A 24,674-nucleotide genomic window follows, 5' to 3' on the forward strand; every position below is an offset into this window, starting at 1 on the left:
AGTTTTTTTTAAAACAATTTGTTCATTAGCCTATTTTTTTAAAAAAATTTCACATTTTAAATTTGTTTATTAGTCTATAACTTTCACTTTACTCCTTTTTCTACTATTAATTGTGTCAAATTGTCACAAAATTTGTTATATATAAATTTCATATGTTATTATATGATTTTTTTTCATTTCATCCATGTATTTTCAATATTCCAATATAAAATTTTGTAATAATATTCGATCAAAGAATAAACTATTTAACCAAAAAATTATATTAAAAAGTTTTGCAAAATAAATAAATATTTATGGTAAAAATTATATGGCATTTTGACAAATTCTGATAAAATATTTTAAATAAATAAAAAATTTCAAAAATTCAAATTTGTTTCAAATAGTCTTTTACTATTTATTAAGTGTAAGCATCTCATATAAACTGATGGTGTCATGGTCTGTTTTTTATTTATCCAAAAATAACCCCGCGTGCTTATTTTAATTTCTACCCACGTTTTTGTCGTCCTATCTGAGTCACACATATCGGTTTCTCTCAAATAAGAGTCACACATATCGGTTTCTCTCAAATAAAAAAGTATATCGAGTTGATTCTTCTTCCTCGCTCTTCCTCTCTTCACAGAACGTGGGTAAGATGATATCCCCGACCACGTTTTACTTTCAGTTTTTTTTATTATTATTTTTTAAAAAATTCATTTTATTCAAGTTCTGATTTCAGTGTTGTTCTTCTTCAAATGGCTTAAATTTTAGGGTAAATTGCATGTATCACCCTTGTGAAATCTCGTGTTAGTTAATAACCTTTGTGAAAAAATTTTAAGCTAATAACCCCCTGTGATTCTAGATTTGTAGCATACACACCCCTTCTGGCTAAAAAAATGACGAAAATGCCCTTGACTTTTATGAACTATTTAATTTATCATTTATTTTATGTTGGGGTATTTTCGTCATTTTTTAGTTGAAAATGGTGTGTATGCTACAAATCTAAAATCACAGGGGTTATTAGCTTAAAAAATTTTCACAGGGGTTATTAGCTAACACGGGATTTCAAAAGGGTGATATATGCAATTTTCCTTAAATTTTAATTGGAGAAAGAGGAGAGGGAGAGGAAAATCGTGAGCGATTTTAATTTATCAAGGACAAGATGAAATGCCTCATAAACGAAAGCCAAATGTATATTTTTTCCCCTTATATTTATCTTTTTCTATCAAATTCTCCCAATCTATATATCTAAAGTTTACGGTTATAGATAAAATTCCTAGATTACTTTCAAAAATGTTTTTTTTCCCTTAAAAAATCCTTTCGTTTTCAGTCTACATAAACGATGGAAGAATTATTTTCTCTGTTTTCAGTGTTTTATGAATTTCATCTCACGGAAAGTAGGGATTTGAGAATTCAGTTATAAGTTGATTTACCATATCAAAACTTTCATAAATTTAGCAATCAAATTTCCTTAATGGATGAGATTGGAAAAGAGAAGTCATATAACCACCTATCAATTTTATCCTTTCAATATAAAAGTAATCGATTCTCCCTTTTTGTTAAAATGTTGTGTTTACGGATCACTCAATTAAATAAGCAGGTTTTTACCAGGAAGGAATGATATGGAAATCGCACCGTCTATTGCTTTCCGATTGAAGGTGTCATCTTACCTTCATTGAGATCCACTGCTCTTTCAATTCTGTTTTTTTTTTTTCATTTTTTCGATTTTTTGCAGTGGCTTATAGGAATTATTGGTTGATGAAAATATTGAAGTATTATATAAGTACATGTAACATGATCTTTACATCACTAAACTGGCCCATTTGACAATTTCACATATTTACTCATTGACTATAAATTATATAATCTGCTGTATTCTGGTAAGTTTTCCATTTAATCTTGATTGGAATTTTTACTCATTGGAATTTGGAAGTGATATGCGAGTTCGTATATGTAATACATTGTTGTCTCTTTTGACATGTAATACTTTTTATGTCTCATCATTACGATTTCACATTCTAAAAAAATGGAAATAACTACACTTAATTTGGTGCAATATGGTGTATGGTCTATAATTTTTTTTAAAAAAAATGTTGTTTCTTAAATCTTAATATGAACTACCCTTTGAAGTTTTTTGTATTTGGTATTATTTATTTGAAATTGAAAATATTCAAATTCATTGGTCTTATGTGGTAACATCGCTTTGAAATCCTATGGTTCAACTGAAATCTTATTCTGTATTTAAATATTGATGGTTTAATTCTACCATGGCAAGTGTTAACAATTCTTCTTGCCATTGAAAATATTGAGTCTATTGTTTTTTTTTTGTTGAGAAAGTGACATAATGTGGTGATAACAAAAAAGATTTTTTTCCTATCATTTGATATTGTTTCTTTCATTGTCGTTGTTGGATTAAGGGTAACTCTCAAATTCTCACCGCAACAACCACCAACATTATTCGTTTTATTTTTCTTATCGTAGCTATCCGCGTCTTCATAGAGGCCAAATTTCAAAATTTTTCACATCCTCCGGTGACAATCTGTTAGGTTATAAACTCATGAGGTGTCCATCCCAAAAGGCTTGTCTATTGGATGGGATTGCCTCATGAGTTTATAACTAACTCTTTATTAGTTTAATATTTCAATGTGGGATATCATAACATTGCCGACCCCTTTAGAAGCCGACGTCCGCGGCGGCCTACTCTAGGCGACTTTCACTCACCTTTCAGTATTTAGTGCATGCATTCATGCATCTTAATCCGGCCTATAATTTTTCCAATTATCAACACTGATCCGATTGTAGCCCTTTCCTAGGTCGCCCCTTCCGCTACGTCGGCTCTCAACGAGAGCACCAAATATTAGGTTATAAACCCATGAGGTGTCCATCCCAAAAGGCTTGCCTATTGGGTGGGGTTGCCTCATGAGTTTATAACTAACTCTTTATTAGTTTAATATTTCAATATGAGATATCATAACACAATCCCTTCTCCATTTTTTATTATATTAATTCATTATGTTTTAAAAAAGACTTATCGAATTTAAACATGCTGAAATGTGTTGGGCGATGAATGATTCAATGTTATTTGGGATATTTGATTTGATTATTGAATTCTTACATATGGACATTACTCATTTTTCTCATTATGTCACTCAATTTGATAAAATTTTACCTTATTTACTTATGGATAGTGCATAATATGACTTCAAACTAACATCGTATGTTTAATTTTTTTACGGGTATCGCATGTTTGAATTGACGGCATGCAATATGATCTTTCTATATACATTTTTATTTTCATGGGTTCTTATTGCTTTCTATTCGAGGGTTCTTTCTTTAAATTTTCTGAAAGGTCAAAAATATTTTGCTTAAAGTCGGGTTCTTTCTTTGGAAATTTTACAAGGTATAGTAACAAAAATTTTCAATTAAACCAATTTATATGTATTTGTCTAACTGTGTATACCTATCAATTTGATGCTTGGTTATGCAAAGTTGAAGTTAGCTTATAAATAAAAATTTTATTCATATTCTTTTAGAATTTGTAAATACTATAAATATTATTTAGTTTAAAATGAAGTTCTTATTATGTTGTAGTTTTTCCATGATTTGACATATATCATCTACAAATTTTAATGTTTTTTGTGTGCTTTTCTTTTGTAGTTTCTTTATTCCAAGTTTAATGTTGTTCTTTTTGGTAGCCAAAAATTTTATGTATCAAATTTCTTTTTGAATTAGTGAGAATTATTTTTCATTAAATTTTTCTCTGGTAATTTTAATATTGGTGCATGAATATGTCAATTCTTTCATATATTATTTCACTAGAATTATAATGTCATAACATTAAATTTTATGCAGAAATGAGGTTTCGGTTCCTATAGGCTACAAATATTATAAAGTCCACACAACAGAAATCCATGCGGTCGTGAAAAAAGTTTAAGTTCAAAGATTGAAATGCAAGAATATAATTGAAGCTTAACTAAAAAATAACTTATTTCCTAGAACATGCACATATTATGATTGATTTTCAACTTCGTTTAGTTGTAAGTCTTTCTAAAACGTGTATATATATATATATGTATGTATATATATATATATGTTTCAAGTATTTTAGTATTCTATTTGACAACATTAAACTTATTTTTGGAACATGTATATGAAATACGTGTTAAGTTACACATAAATACGTTTACCAAATTTAATATTTATACACGCAACGCGTGTGCCACGTATGCAACAGTGAATTTATAACTTTGCCCCCAAATTGTGTAGGAATCAAAAAACATTTATGGGAAATTATGGAAAAATGAGGTAAAAAACAAGGGAAAAAATGGATTAAAAATTTAGTCAAATCTTAGGAGGTGTTATTTATTTCATAGTAATGAATGTGGATTTAACTTTTCATTTATATCCAATTATTACCTCAAAATTAATTACTGATAAATTATGTATACTATATAATATAAAATTTCTCACACAATATTTGACTAATATTTTTATAATGTAAAATATTTTATTTTTAGAAGGTGAAAAAAAAATCCAAATGTTTATTAACTACTAAATGATACAAACCGGATGTCTAACTATTACACACTATAAAAAAATTGAGCAGCAATATTGTTAAAAATTAAATATAAATTATTTTTATTTAAATTAATAATGAGATTAATTAAGAGTTTTTTAAAAATAATTTGTTCATTAGCCTATTTTTTTTTTAATTTTTTTCACATTTTAAATTTGTTTATTAGTCTATAACTTTCACTTTACTCCCTTTTCTACTATTAATTGTGTCAAATTGTCACAAAATTTGTTATATATAAATTTCATATGTTATTATATGATTTTTTTTCATTTCATCCATGTATTTTCAATATTTCAATATAAAATTTTGTAATAATATTCGATCAAGGAATAGATTATTGTAACCGAAAAATTATATTAAAAAGTTTTGCAAAATAAATAAATATTTATGGTAAAAATTATATAGAATTTTGACAAATTCTGATAAAATATTTTAAATAAATAAAAAATTTCAAAAATCCAAATTTGTTTCAAATAGTATATTAATAAAAATTCTTGCAAAATTAATAAATTATTATAGTAAAAATTATATAGTATTTTCAAAAAATTTATTTTACTATAATAGTATGAATGTAGGAGTAAAGTGAAAGATATAGGTTGATGAACAAATTTAAAATGTGAAAAAAATTTAAAGATTTACTTATACAGCCCTCATTAAATTAATTAATTAAATTAAATTAAATTAAATTAAAAAATATAAAAGTATGAATGGTGGTAAGTTTTTCATTGTGAATTTATAATTTTGCCCCCAAATTGTGTAGGAATCAAAAAATATTTATGGGCAATTATGGAAAAATGAGATGAAAAACAAGGGCAAAAACGGATTAAAAATTTAGTCAAACCTTAGGAGGTGATTCATTGCATAGTAATTAATGTGGATTTAAATTTTCATTTATATCCAATTATTACCTCAAAATTAATTATTGATAAACTATGTATCTTATATAATATAAAATTTCTCACACAATATTTGAATAATATTTTTATAATGTAAAATATTTTACTTTTGGAAGGTGAAAAAAAATCCAAATGTTGATTGACTACTAAATGACACAAACTGGATGTCTAACTATTACAAACCATAAAAAAATTGAGCAGCAATATTGTTAAAAATTAAATATAAATTATTTTTATTTAAATTAATAATAAGATTAATTAAGAGTTTTTTTAATTAATTTGTTCATTAGCCTATTTTTTTTAAATTTTTTTCACATTTTAAATTTGTTTATTAGCCTATAACTTCCACTTTACTCCCTTTCTACTATTAATTGTGTCAAATTGTCACAAAATTTGTTATATATAAATTTCATATGTTATTATATGATTTTTTTTCATTTCATCCATGTATTTTCAATATTCCAATATAAAATTTTGTAATAATATTCGATCAAGGAATATATTATTGTAACCGAAAAATTATATTAAAAAGTCTTGCAAAATAAATAAATATTTATGGTAAATATTAAATATCATTTTGACAAATTCTGATAAAATATTTTAAATAAATAAAAAAATTTCAAAAATCCAAATTTGTTTCAAATAGTATATTAATAAAAAATCTTGCAAAATTAATAAATGATTATGGTAAAAATTATATAATATTTTCAAAAAATTTATTTTACTATAAAAGTATGAATGTAGGAGTAAAGTTTTTAAGTAAAGTTTTTTTATTGTCTTTATACATATTTACCTTTTTGTTCTATATAAATTAGATAATAATGAATAAAGTGAAAGATATAGGTTAATGAACAAATTTAAAATGTGAAAAAAATTTAAAGATTTACTTAGACAACCCTCATTAAAATTTCATTCATATGGAACAAAATGGTAAACATGTATATACACAATGCAAAAACTTTGCCTATAAATATATGAATGGTGGGCAACGTTTTTCATTTTGAATTTATAACTTTGTCCCCAAATTGTGTAGGAATCAAAAAACATTTATGGGTAATTATGGAAAAATGAGGTAAAAAACAAGGGCAAAAATGGATTAAAAATTTAGTCAAACCTTAGGAGGTGATTTATTGCATAGTAATGAATGTGGATTTAACTTTTCATTTATATCCACTTATTACCTCAAAATTAATTATTGATAAACTATGTATACTATATAATATAAAATTTCTCACACAATATTTGACTAATATTTTTATAATGTAAAATATTTTACTTTTGGACTGTGAAAAAAAATTCATATGTTTATTGACTACTAAATGACACAAATCGGATGTCTAACTATTACACACCATAAAAAAATTGAGCAGCGATATTTTTAAAAATTAAATATAAATTATTTTTATTCAAATGTGGATCTATAAATAGGTCTTTATTTGTGATGAAAAATACAATTGAATTGAGAGAAAAATATTCTGAAATGTAGAGTTTGATATATTTTGAGTTTTAGAGTTTTTACTTTTTACCATAAATTTTTACTTTTTCACAACAAATATATCAATCAACCTAATCAAATAAAGCTTTAATTTTCACAAAAAATGAATAAGCCAGCATCGATGTTGATGGCTCAACCGCCGGAAATCATCGTCGGTATCCTATCAAGACTCCCGACGCGAACCATCATAAGCTGTAGATGTGTTTGCAAACAATGGCACCAGATTCTCTCGAGTGCTGAGTTTGCCAGACTCCATCTCTCCGTATCAGACCCCGGCCTACTCGTGTGTCACACTGATGCAAAGTGGAGTGCAGATGCAATCTAGTCGAACATGAAAACATTCAACAGGGCTTCCCCTGTTATGAAATTTGATCCCAGAGAATTCATTAATAGCTACCCCTGCTGATTACCAAATTCAGACGAAAGGTTGGGTACATGGTCTCCTCTGCTTGAGATACCTCGGCAAAATAGATGATGTGATTTATGTATGCAATCCCATCACTCGTCAGTACATCTCTCTTCCCAGACTTCCCCGAGTAGTGGAGTATGCGGGTTCGGGGTAAGCTCGATAACCCGCCAGTATAAAGTCGTATACATGCTCGAAAAGAGAGCGCACGAAGTAAGGCATCCCGACAGGAGATCAGAAAACTACAGATGTGAATTCTATGAGTATTTGGTTTACACTCTTGGGACAGGTTCTTCTTGGAGAAGCGTTCCGAAAGAAAAAAATCCCCATTCGATCAAGCTCACTTCTCCTTCGGCGTGTTTCTGAATGCAAATCTACATGGAATTGTATGTGATTCCACCGAGTTGATATCTTGCTTTGATCTTGAAGATGAATCATTCAAGCTCTTTTCTCCTCCACTTCCACTACGGTTAGATTCGCATCCGGGCGACTATATTTATTTTAAGCGTTTTGGCTGATTGCTTGTGTATTTGTGAAACTACTAGTACTATCTTATGTGATGACTAGGAGGGGCTTGTGCTTGTTTTTTGGGTGATGAAGGAATACGGGGTGGACGAGGCAATTCCTTTTCTTTTCTTGGGCACTATTAGAAATCAATACGAAGATAGATTGAAAGAATATGAAAACTTCATGGATACATGAAGAACACCGAACTCCATCGATCAGAAGCAAAAGCTCTGTTTCTCTTACAAAGATATGAAAAAAACATACTTAAAAAAATGAACTAACTATCTATTTATACAATGAAAAAATAAAAGGAAAAACGTGTTTTCCTAACTAACACTTGGTCAACTATTTTAATACTCCCCCTCAAGACGAGGAATGAATGTTGATAATTCCCATCTTGAATAACAGAAAACGAAATTGAGCAGCCATTAAGGGCTTGGTGAATAAGTCTGCAAGCTGTAGTGTAGAAGAAACATGTAGAACTTTGATGATGCCAGCTTGAAGCTTCTCTCGGACTAGATGACAATCAATTTCTATGTGTTTTGTACGCTCATGAAACACGGGATTAGAAGCAATATGTACGGCTGCCTGGTTATCACAAAACAAAGTAGCTGGTGCACAAAGTGATATATGCAGATCTTTAAAAAGTGACAGAAGCCAAACAATCTCACAAGTAACATTGGCCATAGCCCTATATTCAGCCTCGGCAGAAGACTTAGAAATTGTCTGCTGTTTCTTCGACTTCCAAGAAATTAATGACTCACCAAGAAGAACACAAAAACCTGTTACTGATCTTCGCGTATCCGGGCAAGAAGCCCAATCAGAATCTGAGAAACAATTAAGTTTGAAAGCAGAAGTTGAACTATAAAATAATCCTTGACCCACAGTTCCTTTGATGTATTTAAGTACGGAGAATGCTGCTTGCATATGTGCAGCTCTTGGCTTAGATACATATTGACTTAACTTACTCACTGAGTATGATAAGTCTGGGCATGTGATGGTGAGGTATAAAAGTCTACCAATTATCCTTCGATACTCAGAAGGATCCCCCAACAATTCACTATCATCTTGGTTAAGCTTAGAACCAAAATCCATGGGGGTTGTGCGTGATTTGCAACCAAGCAGTCCAGCATCAGTAAGTATTTGAAGAGCATAATGTCTTTGACATATTGAGATACCTCGAGATGACCTTGCAACCTCAATGCCAAGAAAATATTTTAACTCCCCAGATCCTTCAATTTGAACTGTTTGTTTAAAAGTTTTGTCAAGGCTGTCGCTTCTTCTTTGTCATTAGTTGCAACAACAACATCATCAACGTAGATCAACAAAGCTAAAAACACATGATTACGTGTTCGAACAAATAAAGAACTATCTGCAATGGATTGAGTGAAACCCATCTCAAGTAGAGTAGAAGAAAACTTAGCAAACCATTGTCTTGAAGCTTGCTTGAGGCCATATAAAGATTTGTGTAGCTTACATACAGCAGTAGCTGGAAAAGACTCTCCCTTACCTTGATAACCAGGAGGTAACTCCATATACACCTCCTCATCAAGGTCACCATAGAGAAATGCATTATTGACATCAAGCTGCATAAGAAACCAACCACGAACAGCAGCAACGGCAAGTAATGTTTTGACAGAATTTATCTTGGCAACAGGGAAAAAAGTTTCAAAATAATCAACACCTTCTTGTTGCGTATATCCTTTAGCAACTAATCGAGCTTTATATCTCTCCAATTAACCATCAGCTCGAAATTTTGCTTTGTAAACCCACTTACACCCAACAACACACTTATTGGGGGGTAAAGAAACAATAGACCAAGTGTTATTGCTCTCTAAAGCTCTAAGTTATTCATCCATGGCATGTTTCCACTCAGGTTTAAAAACAGCTTGAGCAAAGGTGCGAGGTTCAACAATAGAGGACACATTATTGACAAAAATCTAATATGAAGAAGATAATTTTTGGTAATCCAGAACTAAGGACAAAGGATGAGCTGTGGAAATAGGATTAGCAGATGAGTTAACTGTATAGCATTGATAATCTCGCAAATGAGCAGGTTGTATGGAAGAACGACGCGGACGAATGGACTGATTTTGATTATGATGAGCAGCTGGACTAGATGAAGAAGGAACATGAGAAGGCAGAGGAGTTTCAGAGAAAATATCAGGAACTTCTTGTTCAGGGAATTAGTTTTTAAAGGAAAAATATGTTCATGAAAAATAACATCTTGGGAAATATACACTTCATTTGTGTCCAAATTGAGTAATTTGTAGGCTTTATAACCTTGAGGATAGCCAAGAAAGATAGACTTTGTTGCCCGTGGTGAAAATTTTGTGCGGCCATGTGAAAGAGTAGATCCAAAACACAAACTGCACCTTCAAGTGTGCATATGAAGGATGTTTGTGATACAAGAGCTCAAAAGGAGTTTTGTGAGAAAGTAGAGGAGATGGTGTGCAGTTGATCAAATATATAGCTGTCAATATACAATCACTCCAGTATATGAGAGAAATATTTGATTGAAAGGCTAAAGCTCGAGCCACATTGAGAATATGTTGATGTTTTCTTTCCACTACAGAATTCTGTCGTGGCCTCTCAACACAAGAATGAAAAGCAACAATGCCTTTGGATTTAAAAAACTCGGAGAAGTTTAATTCAGGTGCATTATCTGCACGAACAGACTTAACATGCTTGCCAAATTGTGTAAAAACCATATTACAAAATTGTGGAAACACAGTTAATACATCAGATTTGGCTTTCAACATGTATACCCAAGTAAACCGAGAATGATCATTGACAATAGTCAAGAAATATTTATATCCTTCAACACTTATTGGATGAAAAGGACCCCAAACATCAATATGAACCAAATGAAAAAGAGTATCGGAAAGTAGGTTGTTTGAGGTAAAAGGTAATCTTTTTTGTTTAGAAAGATGACATATAGAACAAGACTCTAAATTTTTACTTACAGGGGTGAAATGTAATTCACTTCCTATAACAGATAACCTAGTAAAAGAAGGATGACCCATACGACAATGACATATTTCAGACTTATTGAAGAAACAATACAAACACTGGGAAGTTCAAGAACATAAAGATCTCCAACTCTTATACCCATCCCAATCATCTTGTGTTTGTGGGAATCCTGGATATGACAAAGATGGGAAGAAAAAGTGACTGAGTATGACATGTTCTGAGTAAGTGCACTTATTGAGAGAAGATTAAACCAAAATTGAGGAATACACAACACATCTGTCAACACTAAGTCATGAGACAAGAACACAGTTCCAATGTGTGTAACAGATACAGTGGAACCATTGGGCAATGTGACTGTGGAATTAAAGTGTTTATGAGAAAGAAAAGAAGATAGCGAGCAACAAATAAGATGTGTGGCTCCTGTGTCGAGCACCCAACTGGAACTTAAAACAGCCCCAGAACCAATAGATAAAGAATATATACCATGGAAGCATGAAACAGAAGGCTCTCCCTCTTGCTGTTGTGAGACCAGAGAAGATCCAGTGTCAGGGTGAAGCTGAGAGTTTAAAAGAGAAATGAGGTGCTTGACTTGTTCCTGATTAAAAATTGATTCTCCAGCAGTAGATTGTGAACTTCCATGTGCCACAGCAGCGCTTCCTTTATATTGTTGCTGCTGTGATTTATACTTCGGATGTCCAGGAGGAAAACCATGCAACTTGTAACATCTATCAACGGTGTGCCCAGGCCATTCACAATGTGAGCAAAAATATTTACTCGTCTTACCAGCACTACCAATTTCCTTGCCTCCTTTCACATATTTGGAAGTCTTAGGCGATGCAACAACATTAAAAGATGAATTTGCTAAGATATTCAAATCATGTGGTACTTTGGAAACATCTTGATGTATCAATCTGTGTCTTTCTTCTTGAACAATAATTGAAAAAATCTTAGATATGACAGGAATAGGATCCATCATCAGTATCAGAGCACAAACGTGAGCATAAGATTCATTTAAACCCATCAAAAATTGCATCACACATTCCTGATCTTGATGATCCACCCAGTCCTTCATCGAACCACAATGACATACTGAAATCGGTTGAAAATTTTTTAATTCATCCCATAGTATCTTCAATCGAGTGTAATATGTACTTACATTCATTGATCCTTGATGTAAGCTAGCAAGCAGCTGCTTGATCTGAAAAATCCTTGGTGCGTTGCTTTTATGAAATCGATTTCGCAGATCTACCCATGCTTCATACGCAGTAGGAATATACATCAAACTATCACCGATATCCCTCATAACAGAATTCAATATCCAGGAGAGTACCATACTATTGCATCGTATCCAAGATCCAAAAAGTAAATCATCTGGAGGTGGTTGTCGGATAGTGCGATCGATAAACCCTAACTTATTCTTTGTTGTGAGCTCCATAGTCATAGCTCTGCTCCATATGTTGTAATTTGGTCTTGTGAGATGATGAGGAACTAGATTCAAGTTAGGATGATCTGCATTTGACAAATAAAATGGATTGCTCGAATTCTCAACACTGATTTTGCTGCTGGAAGCATTCGATCCTTGAATTTGAGTTGGAGGTACAGATTGATTTCCTCTTGCCATGATCGAACGAAGAAAATACAGATATTGCTGTGGAAATTATTGCTTTGATACCATATTAGAAATCAATACGAAGATAGATTGAAAGAATATGAAAACTTCATGGATACATGAAGAACACCGAACTCCATCGATCAGAAGCAAAAGCTCTGTTTCTGTTACAAAGATATGAAAAAAACATACTTAAGAAAATGAACTAACTATCTATTTATACAATGAAAGAATAAAAGGAAAAACGTGTTTCCCTAACTAACACTTGGTCAACTATTTTAATAGGCACAGGGATTAGTCCTGCTTTGCCATTTTATGGTATTAGCCTGATAAGAGGTTATAAAAATGGTGACATTTTGTATTCTTGGGAAGATGAGATATTACAACAACGAGACTAAGGTAGTTGTTGGAAGAACTTCTATGAAGCACTTCTTAGCTTTTCGTTAACAAAATTTTGAAATTTTGTGAAATTTTGTTAAAGAAAAGCTGAGAATTCCTTTCTAAAAGCTCTTCCAAACACTGCCTAAAACCACTCATAAAGTTGCTATGTTTACTCAGTATTCTTATTCCAGTGATTGTTTCAAGACGATGCTTCACGGTTCTAGCTTTCTTTCACTCACAAGTTTCCATGGCGAAAATGTGATCTCGTTCGCGGACTTTTCGAGTCGTCTTTCGTTTTTAGCAATACAATGGGGATGGACACACATGATTGTTGATATGAATATATATGTATGTGTATTCTAAGTGCGATAAATGAAGATTACTAAAAAGATTTAGTGCAAGTCTCAAATCTCTGGATACAAATTATTTGGCTTGCAGACAAACAAAAAGTACAATATAACATCATTTGGCAAATAATTCTTGGATCTGTGAAGAATTAAATTAATTTGTATGAATGATTCTCTAGGTTGAATTTGTCAAACAAATTTGTGGCACTAGCATTTAATGTGTTAGACAAGTGTGAGTTGATTGAATTGGATTAGGCACGTTTCATTAAATTCACTGCATACCGTGATTTGAATTATTGGACAGATTTGCATTGTATTCATTGCTCATGAGAGATCACAAAAATTGCCGTGAAATGATTCGGCTAAATTTTGTGAGACTAATTTTTTAATTGGACCACTAATCATAATATAACCATCTTTGTGGGGGAAAAAATACAAGTTCATTTCCTCATTCTTTCCTCTTTCATTTTCTTTGTCTATCAACTCTCTTTTATTGCTCAATATATTTTCTTCTAATTCAAAGTTTCCAACATTATAAGATTTACTCGTCATAATAGATTCTAATTACAGGTAGTGGTACCCAACATATATAGTCAAACATTAAAAATATCCTGACTATCACATATATAAATAAAAGATAAAATTCGAATTGAGTAAGTGCAGAAGAGAATTGCAATGGATTACTCTCACATTGACTTCACGAGCTCAACCATTGAAGTGGGGTGGCTTCGATTGGAGGATCAATTGAGGGGAGACTCGAACCATGTGAATAATGGTGGGACTTCGTTTGAGGGGATGATTGTGGGGTTATCAACCAAAAAGCCTCGCATTGGTAGATGAAAAAATGATCGCGAGTTATAAATGAAATGATATCTTCATTGGTAAGAGGTCTTTTGGATGATTCCAAAATCAAAATCATGAGTGTTTCTGCTCAAAGTGAACAATATCATACCAATGTGAGATGTCTGGATTTCATTGATTAACAATAATGCTCAAAATATAAAAATAAAAATAAAAAAAATCCAACAATAATAATACACGCAAGAGAAAGTTTCAACTTTAAGACCAGTTCAACTTCATATGGGTCTACATGGGTGTGTATAAATATCACTCTAAGCTTATAAAGGTTTTCAAAACCAAATCTGTCAAAAATGAATGAACTAGCATCAATCTTGATGGATCTACCATCAGATATAATCGCCAACATCCTATCGAGACTTCCATCCCCAACTATCATAAGCTGCAAATGCGTTTGCAAGCAATGGCACGAGCTAATCTCGACTCCGGAGTTTGTCAAATACCATCTTTCTGTTTCAACCCCTGAACTACTTGTCCTCCAAAAGGATCCAAAAGGCGAGTACCTTTGCAAATTCGTCGATGACTTTCAGCTTCATCAACACGGTTTTTGCAGTGAACAGGGGATGAAATTTGATCCCAAAGCATTCATCAGCTCTCCTGCAGATTACCAAATAGAGATGAAGGGTTCGGTAGATGGTTTGCTTTGCCTGCAATACAGCAGCAAAATAGATGATGTGATTTATGTATGCAATCCGATCACACGTGAGTACACCTCTCTTCCCAGGCTTCCACGCTTTGTCAAGTATGCAAACTTTACTCACTGTGGGTTCGGGGTAAGCTCAATTACCAGCCAGTACAAGGTCGTTTACATGCTCCAAAAGAGTGTGAACGAAGCGTGGCAGTGCGCGAGGTCTGAAAACTACGAGTGTGAATTCTATGATTACCTCGTCTACACACTTGGGGCTGCAGGTACTTCTTGGAGAAGCATTGCAAGAAACTCCCCATTTGAGCAAGCTCATCTCTCCTTTGGCGTGTTTCTGAATGGAAATCTACACGGGCTGGTAAGAAAATCAAGCGAATCCACGGTTTCAATATCATGTTTCGATCTTGAAGACGAATCGTTTAAGCCCTTTTCTCGTCCTCCATATCCAATGAAGCTGGTATGGTTTGGAAACTGTGATATTTTAGGCGTTTTGGATGATTGCTTGTGCATTTGTGACGGTAGTAGCTTAGGTACTGAGGGGGGCATCGTTTTCTGGACGATGAAGGAATACGGGGTCAACAAATCATGGACGAGGCAATTCGTTGTTATGGGCACACAGATACGCCCTTCTTTTCCATTCCATGTCGTTTACCCGATCAAAGGTTATAAAAATGGCGACATCTTGTTTTCTTGGAAAGACAAGAATATGGTGTTCTACTACAGTAAAGAGACTGAAACTAATCATAAAGTTGACATATCTGCGCATGGTTTGGACTCAGGGGGTTGGTTCAAGGCGACTACTCACAATTCAAGCTTTCTTTCACTCGAGAGTTTCGACGGGGAACATGTGGCCTCGTTTTAAGCAATCAAAACAATGCTTGTCTCACTCACGGGTCGATAGATAACCTGGTTCAACAGCAGATCCGGCACTGAGCTTTCTTTGGCGATTACTTTCAGATATAAATGTGATTCTTTATAATTTGTTAAGTATGAGGGAGTACTTCGATATTTATAGAAAGGGGCAGGTTGTGGTATAATGTTTGATCTGAACATTTGAGGTACAGAAATATTCGAAATTGCTTTGGAATGTAAACTAAATAAAACAAACAAAAATTTCAAAAACAATTAGACCTTCAACTCTGCAAACAAATAAAAACTTAAGCATGATAGCAATTGGAAGTACTTAATTCTGTGACATAAGACTAGAAGATAGTAGGTAGTCGAACAAAATATTTGAACCAAACCCTATAAACTTTCACAGGCAAAAACAGACCGACATAGAACTCAGTCGAAAAGACTAAAGCCTAAGTCACCGTCTGACTCCTCTTCGGGCTCTTCTTTCTTCTCCTCTTCTTTGGCAGCTGGAGCAGAAGCAGCACCGGCATTGGACGCAGCTACCGGAGCAGCTGCAACAGCAAACTTGCTTGGATCCTGCGCAGTTTAGGATAAGACCCCCATTAGAACATAGCAAATACATGTACACTGACTAAAAAACAATATATCAACCCTAACCGCGAGATATTCCTTGACTTTATCAGCCTGTGGGAAGGAGTAATCAGTTTCAACAGCGATAGCCAAAACATTCTTGTAGGCATTGATGAACATGTGTGGTGCGGCAGCGAGGGTTGGGTATGAGATGGCAACTGACAAGGAAGTGACCATGGAAACACCCATGGCAAACTTCTCGATGAGGTCATCTTCTGTCAAATCAAGCACCTCCGGGGTGAACACAGATCCATTATCGTACACAGTGGTGATAATGAGACCATATGAGAATGGCCTAATTCCAAGTTTTGCAAGCAATGCCGCTTCAGAGGAACCCACTTTATCACCCTTCTTGATAAGTTCCACAGGAGTGATAATTTCGACAGTACCTTTGTTGATCTTGGTTGGAATGTTGAGGACCTATAAAAAAACATCTTTAGATACTATCTCATCGAATATAGGAAACTGATGTAACATAAAAAGTGAATAGAAAAAGACCTGGAAGAAGGAAGTTTGTGATGGATCAAGACCAGTGTTACCAGGTGGGACGACGACATCAATAGGAGCCACCAAACCAACACGAGCAGGTGCTCCAACCTGTTAAAAATCAAGCAGGCACACCAATTTACAGATTGTAAAAGAAGCCAGGAAAGGCAAATTATCAGCATAGCATTCTTGAAGGCTCACAACTACAGTCTGCAAATGCATCTCGAAGTATATCGTACATGAAGTGATTCTATCCCAATCACGAATGTCCAGAATATCAATAAGTTCAGGTATTAACAAATTGATGCACTGAAGAGTCGAACAAATTTATTAAAAAAACAACCGGAACCAAAAATGACCATAAAAGGTTTCACCAAAAGGTTCTTTTGAAGTTAAACTGAGATCATGGTTATCACAATGCCACCTAGTAATATGCCTTGAAATTATCAAAATGATGTAAGTCAACAGTGATGGTAAAAAGCATAACCATATTAAAATGTGTTCCACAAACAAGTAGGCCTAAATACGCAACCCACAAAAGTAAACTAAAACAAATGTTAACATTCGTTTATGCACAGCAACGAAATATAGACTAAAAAGTCATGAATCTCCAAGCTTGATAGTCGATATATACCAAACAACAGCCAACACACTAAAAAGAAAGGGAGAACAACAACATTCTGCTCTTCCACTGAAGAACTATATGTACATGCGAGACAAGTAACATGTGGCACAGAAACAGATCAAAATAAACGAATATACTTCATAGAGTGTTCAAAACTGTACATGACAAGAATATCAAAATAACTCCAAAATTTATAGTGAGTACAAACTCAGAACTAGTTTATCATCAATTCACCTTGTACTTGGCAACTTCCTCACTGACTTCCTTCAAGTCACCCTTAGTGAACACCAATCCAACATTTCCCTGTTCGGAAAAACAGTTTTAGCAAGAAATAATCGACATTCACGCGACATATAACGAAAAATTTCAACATGCCCTCTGCAAAAATAAAAGCAGCCCCACATATTTACCAACACCAAACAGAAAAGAAAAAAGACGATCCAGTTCACACTCACAACAAGGAGGGGAATGAGGTTAAGAATAGCGTTGTTTCCGGTGTTTTCAGCATGAATCCTGATGCTTCTCTTCATCATAGTGTTCTTACCCATGAGCACCACGGAATCACCACGCAAACCCCTCCTGATGCTCTGCAGCTGATTGGACCCGACATTGTCCGCCGCCGCGATCAAAACCTGCGTGTATTCGTCGAGTAGCTTGCAGAGTTTCTGGTCGTACGCGATCTTCTTGTCCGCCTTGGAGACCTTAGGCGCCATTTGTGAATCAGTGTGATGGTGGAAGCAACACTACACAAACAAAAACCCTAAATACAAGAGGTACGACGGCCCACGGCCCACATACCCAACACCGACTCATTTTAAGGTTATTAATTAATAATTCTTTATTATTATTATTATTATTATTTTGAAATAAAACAATTATTATTATTATTATTATTACTATTATTCAATATTTTTAAAAATAATAATTAGTTTACTTAATTAATTAAATTTAAAGTGTTTTTATTAAAAAACAGCAGAAACAGTTTTAGTGTTTGGATAAATGTTAAAAAAATGATTTTTTAAAATTAAAATATAAGCAAAATCCAAAAAGTCAAAATTTTTGAATTTTAAAAAAACACTTATTTGAGTTTAAATAAGTGTTTTTTAAAAAAAGTTTATTGTAACCAAACATAACTTTTTAAGAAAATCAATTTTTTTAAAAAAATAAGTGTTTTTCCTAAACTATCTAGTGTTCCCAAACGGGCTCGTAATGTAAATTGATAAATAATTTTTTAGTTATTGAGTCGAAAAATATCATTCAATTTTTTAAAGTGTTTTATATAAAACATAATTTTAAAATAGTACAAAAAATTTGATGAATGATATTTTTTTTAAAAAATAAATATAATTAAGAGTAGCTTTACTTTGTTCGAGTAAATGACCAATAAAAATAATTACAATAAATGATTTCTTTCTTCAGTAACAAACATAATTTATTGATATAAATTAATGACAATTTATATTCTTTCAAAATAACCATATTGAAATTGTGGTTTATTTTTCCTACATCAAAATATCGATTCTTCTAATAAAGGTTTTGAAAGGATTTTTAAACTTTTCGAAGCTATTCAATATTAATTAGCATTCAAAACAACTAGCCTTATTATTTATTCATTATTAATATCTTCTCATACTTCGAAAAAAGCCGAAGTAAGAGAAGATATCATATTAGACAAAATTTTCAAAAATGAAAACCAAATCAAACCAAAACAAATCGATTCAGATATTATATTAGACATTTGTAAAATCGAAAACAGAACCAAAATATTGTAAAACTGAACCAAAACACCCACTGAACAACCTTAGCCAAAAATTGTGGTTATGTTTGATATGAGAAATGAACATATAACATACAAATGCATTTGAGATACCAAACTACATATCTGATTTAAAAAGGGTAAAATTGGATAGCTCCCTTACTATAAACAAAAAGACCGAATTCCAGATCATCTCAACTAGATTCACTAAGTTAGTGTTCGGGGATGCTTCTACGAAAACTTTTGAGTTTTTGCCTTTTTGCTTCACAAAATGCTTTCTAGAAACAGTCCCAGACACTACCTGAGTCATATTGAATATATCTTCTAAGCATGCATCTTAATGTTATAATCAATTAGAATTAGAACCCTGCAAAGTGATGTCCCTGTTTTAGAATTTATAAGCTAATGAACTTTGGGTGGATTGGTTCGAGTGGATGAGTAAGTTTCCTGCACATCCTTAATTTTCAGTGAGGCAGCTCAAACAAGAAGTAAGTGCATGGAAAAAGAAATCTTGAATCTGACCTTTTTCCATCTGGATTAAAAGCCAATGCATTTATTGGTCCAAAGTGGCCTTTTACACCTACTATCTCCTGTTGAAGGGTCTAATCAAGAAAGTAGAGCACAAAAATATTATCAGAGGCCTATACATCGTCAAACTCCATCTGCATATTCATGTGTTTAGTTTCAAACATCCAAAGGTAATTACCTTGTCGTAGAATTTGGCCTCAAATTTTCCAGCACGATGATCAGTGGTGGTGACCGCAGATGCATCTTGAGCACCTCCTAGAACGACCTGCAAATGCAATGAATCAAACAAAACCAATAAATTGAACAGACTTGACATAAACGAGACAAAAAACAGATATTTTTACCATGTTCACAAATGCATCGATTATAACATAAAAATTAGGAAGAATGTAATTACCAAGAATTAAATGCATATATAATGCAGCTTCAACAGCACGAAATTGCGTAGAACAATGAAGCAAACAAAAACTAGTCAAAGAACTGCCATGATCACCACTTTTACTTGAGTAAAATAGATGATAAATTAAATTGAAGCTAGATGAGGTGAAAACACGGGCTATATAAACAATATGTAAGATCACACTAAATAAAATAAATGAGTGAAAGCACTTGATATGGTCCATTTTGATGACACTTAGATGATCAAGGAGTGGAGACATCGTAACCGCATTTACTGGTCGCTCTGTCGAATAGGCCTTGACGAGAGTCAGAGTTCTTGTATCCCAAAGCTAATAAATGAGAAGAAATCAGCCGACAGCATTGAAAAGAACAAATATAAAACCGAAAAAGGTAATGGTAAAAAGTATCACCGGGAGACAAAGAAGACTAGAATACTTTGGCAGATTTGTCCAGGGAACTAGTCGGGAAATGTGAGCCATCTGCTGATTTTGAAAGAGATGTAATAGGTTTTTGGTCGCCCTCCTCCTTGTCAGACACCTCAAGTAATTTACCTGTCTGCAGGTTAATTAAAGTGACAATAAAAAAAGAATTGACACCATATTGATTCAAAAATGAGTATTCTATAGAGAAAGTGAGAAACAATATGTAACAAATAATGAACTATGTCTGGGTCATATTTTCGATACTTTTAAAAGTAAATATTGTATGCACACATCGCATAATATTTATGTATTACGTTACACACGCATTGCAGTTAGTATAAAATAAGTGTGTTGGGTGAATAATTTCCGTCCGCTAGCTGCTTTTTGGCATTATATGTATACATTGGAGTCTATAAAGGAGACAAAAGTTCAATCTTTAAACAAATAATATCGTTTACAAAATAAAAAATACTCGTACAAATTAAATATCGATTTACACCAGAATGGTAGGAAAAAGAAGCCGAAATCAACCCAAGCTCCATTCTGGGTTACTCTTCATGCTCACGATTTTCTCGATTAACGTTCCAACAATACTTCATCAAAGTTCCAGTCGCGTACAAGGTCCCTTCTAACAGCATGACTTCTTACCAGTCGAGGGGCACCCGAGGCGACCCCAGTACTTGGGACCGTAGGTTGAGGCATCACTTTAGAGGATGTGATGCTCGGATTAGCTCTATGATGTGGTAATGAAGTTCTCTTGATCAAGCAATTGGCCATTGCGGAACAACGTCCCTCGTTGTCAGAACTTGAGGCGGAGTAGCTTCTGAAGGAGTGTGATGGACTTTCTACACCATGGCAAACAAGACACGCCAGACTCATATTGGCCTGCAAGAACTATATCAAAGCAGGGTTGTCCTTCAATGCCCTGTACCTGATGAAAATCATTGAAGGAGTCAGTAAGTACCTTTCATTAATATTTTTCTAACAAAAGATGAACCGTGGGACGCGTGCTCGGGAAAAACATCTGTAGTGACGACCGTGGATAAAAGCAGTAAAGGCTACTTGAAGATAAATGATGCAGCTGAGGTCAAGCATTTGGTTCTGCTATTGATGTTAATACAAGAGTGACCATAAAATTTCATTTTCTCCATAAAGTCTCAAAGTTTATGATTCGCATTGCTTCATGTTTCTGAGGGCTAAATTCGAAAATACTACATCGAATACCAAAAAGAATTAAAATAAGCGAATTAGCCATCACCATATGAGCATCTAAGTTGCGATAAACTAGCAGAAAACCAAGACACAACAGGTTTCTCATGATATAACTGCATGTCTCGACTTATTTATTTATTTTGAAGGACTACAACTCGAACTACATGTTCGATCATCAAAAGGCAAAAATCATATAAAGAGGGCTAATTTGAGTATATATATCAAATATGAATATGTACACGTAACCTCTGAATGGCAAAGCAAGCAGATTCTATAAACAGCACATACTTATATCAATTCCCAGTTGTATAGTATTCATTTCTTATTTCCAAAGTCATTCAACTAACTCCCTTCCTCTCCAAAATTACATTTTCCCCTTCTTCTCGGTGAGGGATGGTAACAGAGATGGCAGGAGAGATTGAATTAAACAGCCAGAAACTGAAATGAAAGGAAGATAGTTGGTTCACCTCTGTAAAATATTCTGACACAACAAAATTATGTACAAAAGATATAGGGTAATGAAACCACACAAACACGAAGATAAACAACCAATCCTTCATCACGCAAATAAACTTTTCATAAGATCGGCACAAAGGTAGAAAGGCTAATAGGAGAAAATATCAAACATTCAAAACACAAAGAATATTATTGCAAACGTATGCAAGATATAGAAATAAGAGAGACAACGGTATCCGACATTTTCATGCTTTTGGTGCATGTAGCTGTAAGGTTGGTGCAATACATTGAACAGGAGAGTGAAAGATCATCATCACTTGAAACAATATGAAGGCATAAAATTACAAACATCATGCAAGAAGCTGAAGGTGCACCAGAAGCTTTCGATTAAATAACCTACATTCAATGAGTTAGCCAAATTTCAATTAAAAAAACCATAAACTAGCAACTTGACGGAAAATAAAAAATCCCGCTCCCAAGACACAGTTACTCAGTTTTAACTGGCTCCAAGATCATATCAGCACGCCCGATACACTAATCAAATGCCTAAATGTACAAATTTTCTGGGTTCAAAACTTCAAATGATTGAAAAGAATTCAAAATAAGACTCCAAGCACAAGGCAAGAACTTTTTCCAACAAGCGTGCATAACCAACAAGGAACAAACAACTAATGGCGAAACCGAGAAGCATTCAATTAAAAAGTAAATGAAACTGTGCCCCATCACTTAAATTCCATAAGTAAGAAAATGCATCATATTTAATTTTTTTTAAGCTAAAATACCCACAAATCAAACACGCCCACTTCAAGGACGAAACAAAGTAAAGAATTGATCTGGAAATCAACTTCACAGAGAAAGAAAAGGAATCACACAGGGCTCACCAAATAGCAATCAAAATCAAATCTTTCAAATAACAAAGCTAAATGAAATCAGCTAACCGACAACTTAATCTATCTTTTATCAATCAAGAAGCAGAAACCAGAAGAACCCAGATGGAAATATAGCTGCACAATCAATTCATGGCGATACAATAAGAAAAGAATGTAAGAAAAAATCAAAACCCAAGATTGGTAAGGCGAAGAGGAAACATAATAGGGATCTGGGAAACAAACTTTAAACTCCGTGAAATTATCGTCAGTGACTGTCTGGAGTGAGTGATGAGTGGCTGTTAGGTTAGGTTTGATTCCTAGGCAGCGCTGAATCTTGGAAAAAGCATCGTAGGATTCAACACAATGTAATTATGTGTGCGGCTGTGTATATATACAGTCAGTGAGTGCGAGTGTGTGTGTGTGCCACTTAGAGGGAGAGATGATAAAGGATAATTGATGAGCCCACTTTTGGTGGTCAAGAAATTGTAGGGAAATAGCATATTGGGGGTACAATATAAGCCATTGATATAACTTTTTTAAAACTAAACATGGTTATAGTAAGAGTGATGTTTACGGATCGATCCTTCAAATCGGAATTGGTCTAGTTTAATCTCGAACCGATATAGTTGATTTTTAAGTTGAATTGGATCTGACACCAATTCTAAAGTAGATTGGATTGGATTGGATTGGATTGAATTTGAATTTGAATTTTGTTTAATCTGATCCGATATGATTCAATAACATGTCGATATAGTGAATAGATATTGGAAATATCTATTGAAAACAATAATTGTCCTTACTAGAAGAACAATCAAAATATGATTTTTGAATTGTTGTATGACAAATAATTGAATTCTAATATTATTATCAGTTATAACTATAAAAGTAATATTCGTCGGATTTTGAGAAAAAAAAAAACTCATTTATATGTCGTGCTTCTATATTTTTGTTGGTACAATTTAAAATTTAAAAGCAAATATTCGAAAATACGTGCTTATATTCATAGTAGTATAATAAAATCACCTCATGGAAAATGTTATATCGACCTACATTTGTACGAGTTGTTTGAAACCGGAGGATGCCTTTTAAAATTATTTTTCTTAAAATTAAAACAAATAATGATATTCAACCAGGAGAGGAAAAAAGAAAAGAAGCAGAAGAATATAGAAATAATATCCAAAATTATTTTTTACTCTTTTGAATTAAAACTTTTCCGAATTATCTGAAGCCAATTTTTTTTCCCAGCTCCTACTTTTGTTTTGATTTGTTTCAGTATAACAATAAATAAAATATATAAAATATAAGGGCGCCCATGGCCTAATGGATAAGGCGTCTGACTTCTAATCAGGCGATTGTGGGTTCGAGTCCCACTGGGCGTGATCTTTTTTATTATGGGCCACAAATACATTAATTCTTTTGCTTTTTTTGAGGCCCAAGTCTTTTTTCATGGGCCCAGTAATTAATTTTTAAAAATATTTTTCTTTTTGATTTTCAGAAAACAATGAAAAAATATATATCAGTACAATAGCGGGATCCCAAGTCTTTTTTCACGGGCCCAGTAATTAATTTTTAAAAATATTTTTCTTTGAATTTTGAGTTATAGTGGATTTTCTAAGAGACGGTTTCATTGATTTTACCGATCAATATTCATGAAATGAGTTGACTCGATCTATATTTATAATAAAAAATAATAGTTTTAACATAATTTCGAAAAAAATTTTGTTGTCGTAGCGCTTTTGTTAAGGGTCCAAAGGGGTTTTTTTTTCTTT

At 33.1% G+C, this 24,674-nt stretch overlaps 4 protein-coding genes, 1 long non-coding RNA gene and 1 other non-coding gene across 8 annotated transcripts; 2 read left to right on the forward strand and 4 right to left on the reverse strand.

The window, feature by feature from the left end:
- Window positions 1-9,073: 9,073 nt before the first annotated feature.
- On the reverse strand, window positions 9,074-12,450 carry LOC140878855 (uncharacterized). The gene is made up of 3 exons (XM_073282477.1): window positions 11,986-12,450; window positions 10,927-11,895; window positions 9,074-9,442 (listed from the first exon to the last, which is right to left on the reverse strand). Exons 1-3 carry the CDS (start codon window positions 12,448-12,450, stop codon window positions 9,074-9,076), a joined length of 1,803 nt encoding a protein of 600 aa, XP_073138578.1.
- Window positions 12,451-14,300: 1,850 nt separating this feature from the next.
- LOC140880176 (F-box protein At3g07870-like) lies at window positions 14,301-15,687 on the forward strand. Its single transcript, XM_073284374.1, has one exon. It carries the CDS (start codon window positions 14,318-14,320, stop codon window positions 15,527-15,529), a length of 1,212 nt encoding a protein of 403 aa, XP_073140475.1. The 5' UTR covers window positions 14,301-14,317; the 3' UTR covers window positions 15,530-15,687.
- A 130-nt stretch (window positions 15,688-15,817) lies between these two features.
- LOC140880177 (large ribosomal subunit protein uL10-like) lies at window positions 15,818-18,033 on the reverse strand. Its single transcript, XM_073284376.1, has 5 exons — window positions 17,719-18,033; window positions 17,498-17,566; window positions 16,651-16,749; window positions 16,180-16,572; window positions 15,818-16,098 (listed from the first exon to the last, which is right to left on the reverse strand). The coding sequence occupies exons 1-5, from the start codon at window positions 17,974-17,976 to the stop codon at window positions 15,952-15,954; spliced, it is 966 nt and encodes a 321-aa protein (XP_073140477.1). The 5' UTR covers window positions 17,977-18,033; the 3' UTR covers window positions 15,818-15,951.
- Window positions 18,034-19,519: 1,486 nt separating this feature from the next.
- Window positions 19,520-20,554, reverse strand: LOC140877086 (uncharacterized). The gene is made up of 4 exons (XR_012149231.1): window positions 20,357-20,554; window positions 19,945-20,275; window positions 19,726-19,812; window positions 19,520-19,621 (listed from the first exon to the last, which is right to left on the reverse strand). It is a non-coding gene; the product is annotated as an uncharacterized lncRNA (long non-coding RNA).
- Window positions 20,555-20,720: 166 nt separating this feature from the next.
- LOC140882738 (uncharacterized) lies at window positions 20,721-23,371 on the reverse strand. 3 transcript variants are annotated; one of them, XM_073288916.1, is made up of 3 exons: window positions 23,149-23,371; window positions 21,820-22,018; window positions 20,721-21,299 (listed from the first exon to the last, which is right to left on the reverse strand). In XM_073288916.1, the coding sequence occupies exon 3, from the start codon at window positions 21,245-21,247 to the stop codon at window positions 20,945-20,947; it is 303 nt and encodes a 100-aa protein (XP_073145017.1). In that variant the 5' UTR covers window positions 21,248-21,299; window positions 21,820-22,018; window positions 23,149-23,371; the 3' UTR covers window positions 20,721-20,944. The 3 variants fall into 3 exon arrangements, with proteins under 3 accessions (XP_073145017.1, XP_073145015.1, XP_073145016.1); XM_073288914.1 differs by lacking the exon at window positions 21,820-22,018; XM_073288915.1 differs by having other exon boundaries at window positions 21,869-23,371.
- Window positions 23,372-24,211: 840 nt separating this feature from the next.
- Window positions 24,212-24,284, forward strand: TRNAR-UCU (transfer RNA arginine (anticodon UCU)). Its single transcript has one exon. It is a non-coding gene; the product is annotated as a tRNA-Arg (tRNA).
- Window positions 24,285-24,674: the final 390 nt, after the last annotated feature.

The sequence above is a fragment of the Henckelia pumila genome, chromosome 2, assembly GCF_033568475.1.
Source record: "Henckelia pumila isolate YLH828 chromosome 2, ASM3356847v2, whole genome shotgun sequence".
In the NCBI taxonomy this organism is placed as follows: Eukaryota; Viridiplantae; Streptophyta; class Magnoliopsida; order Lamiales; family Gesneriaceae; genus Henckelia; species Henckelia pumila.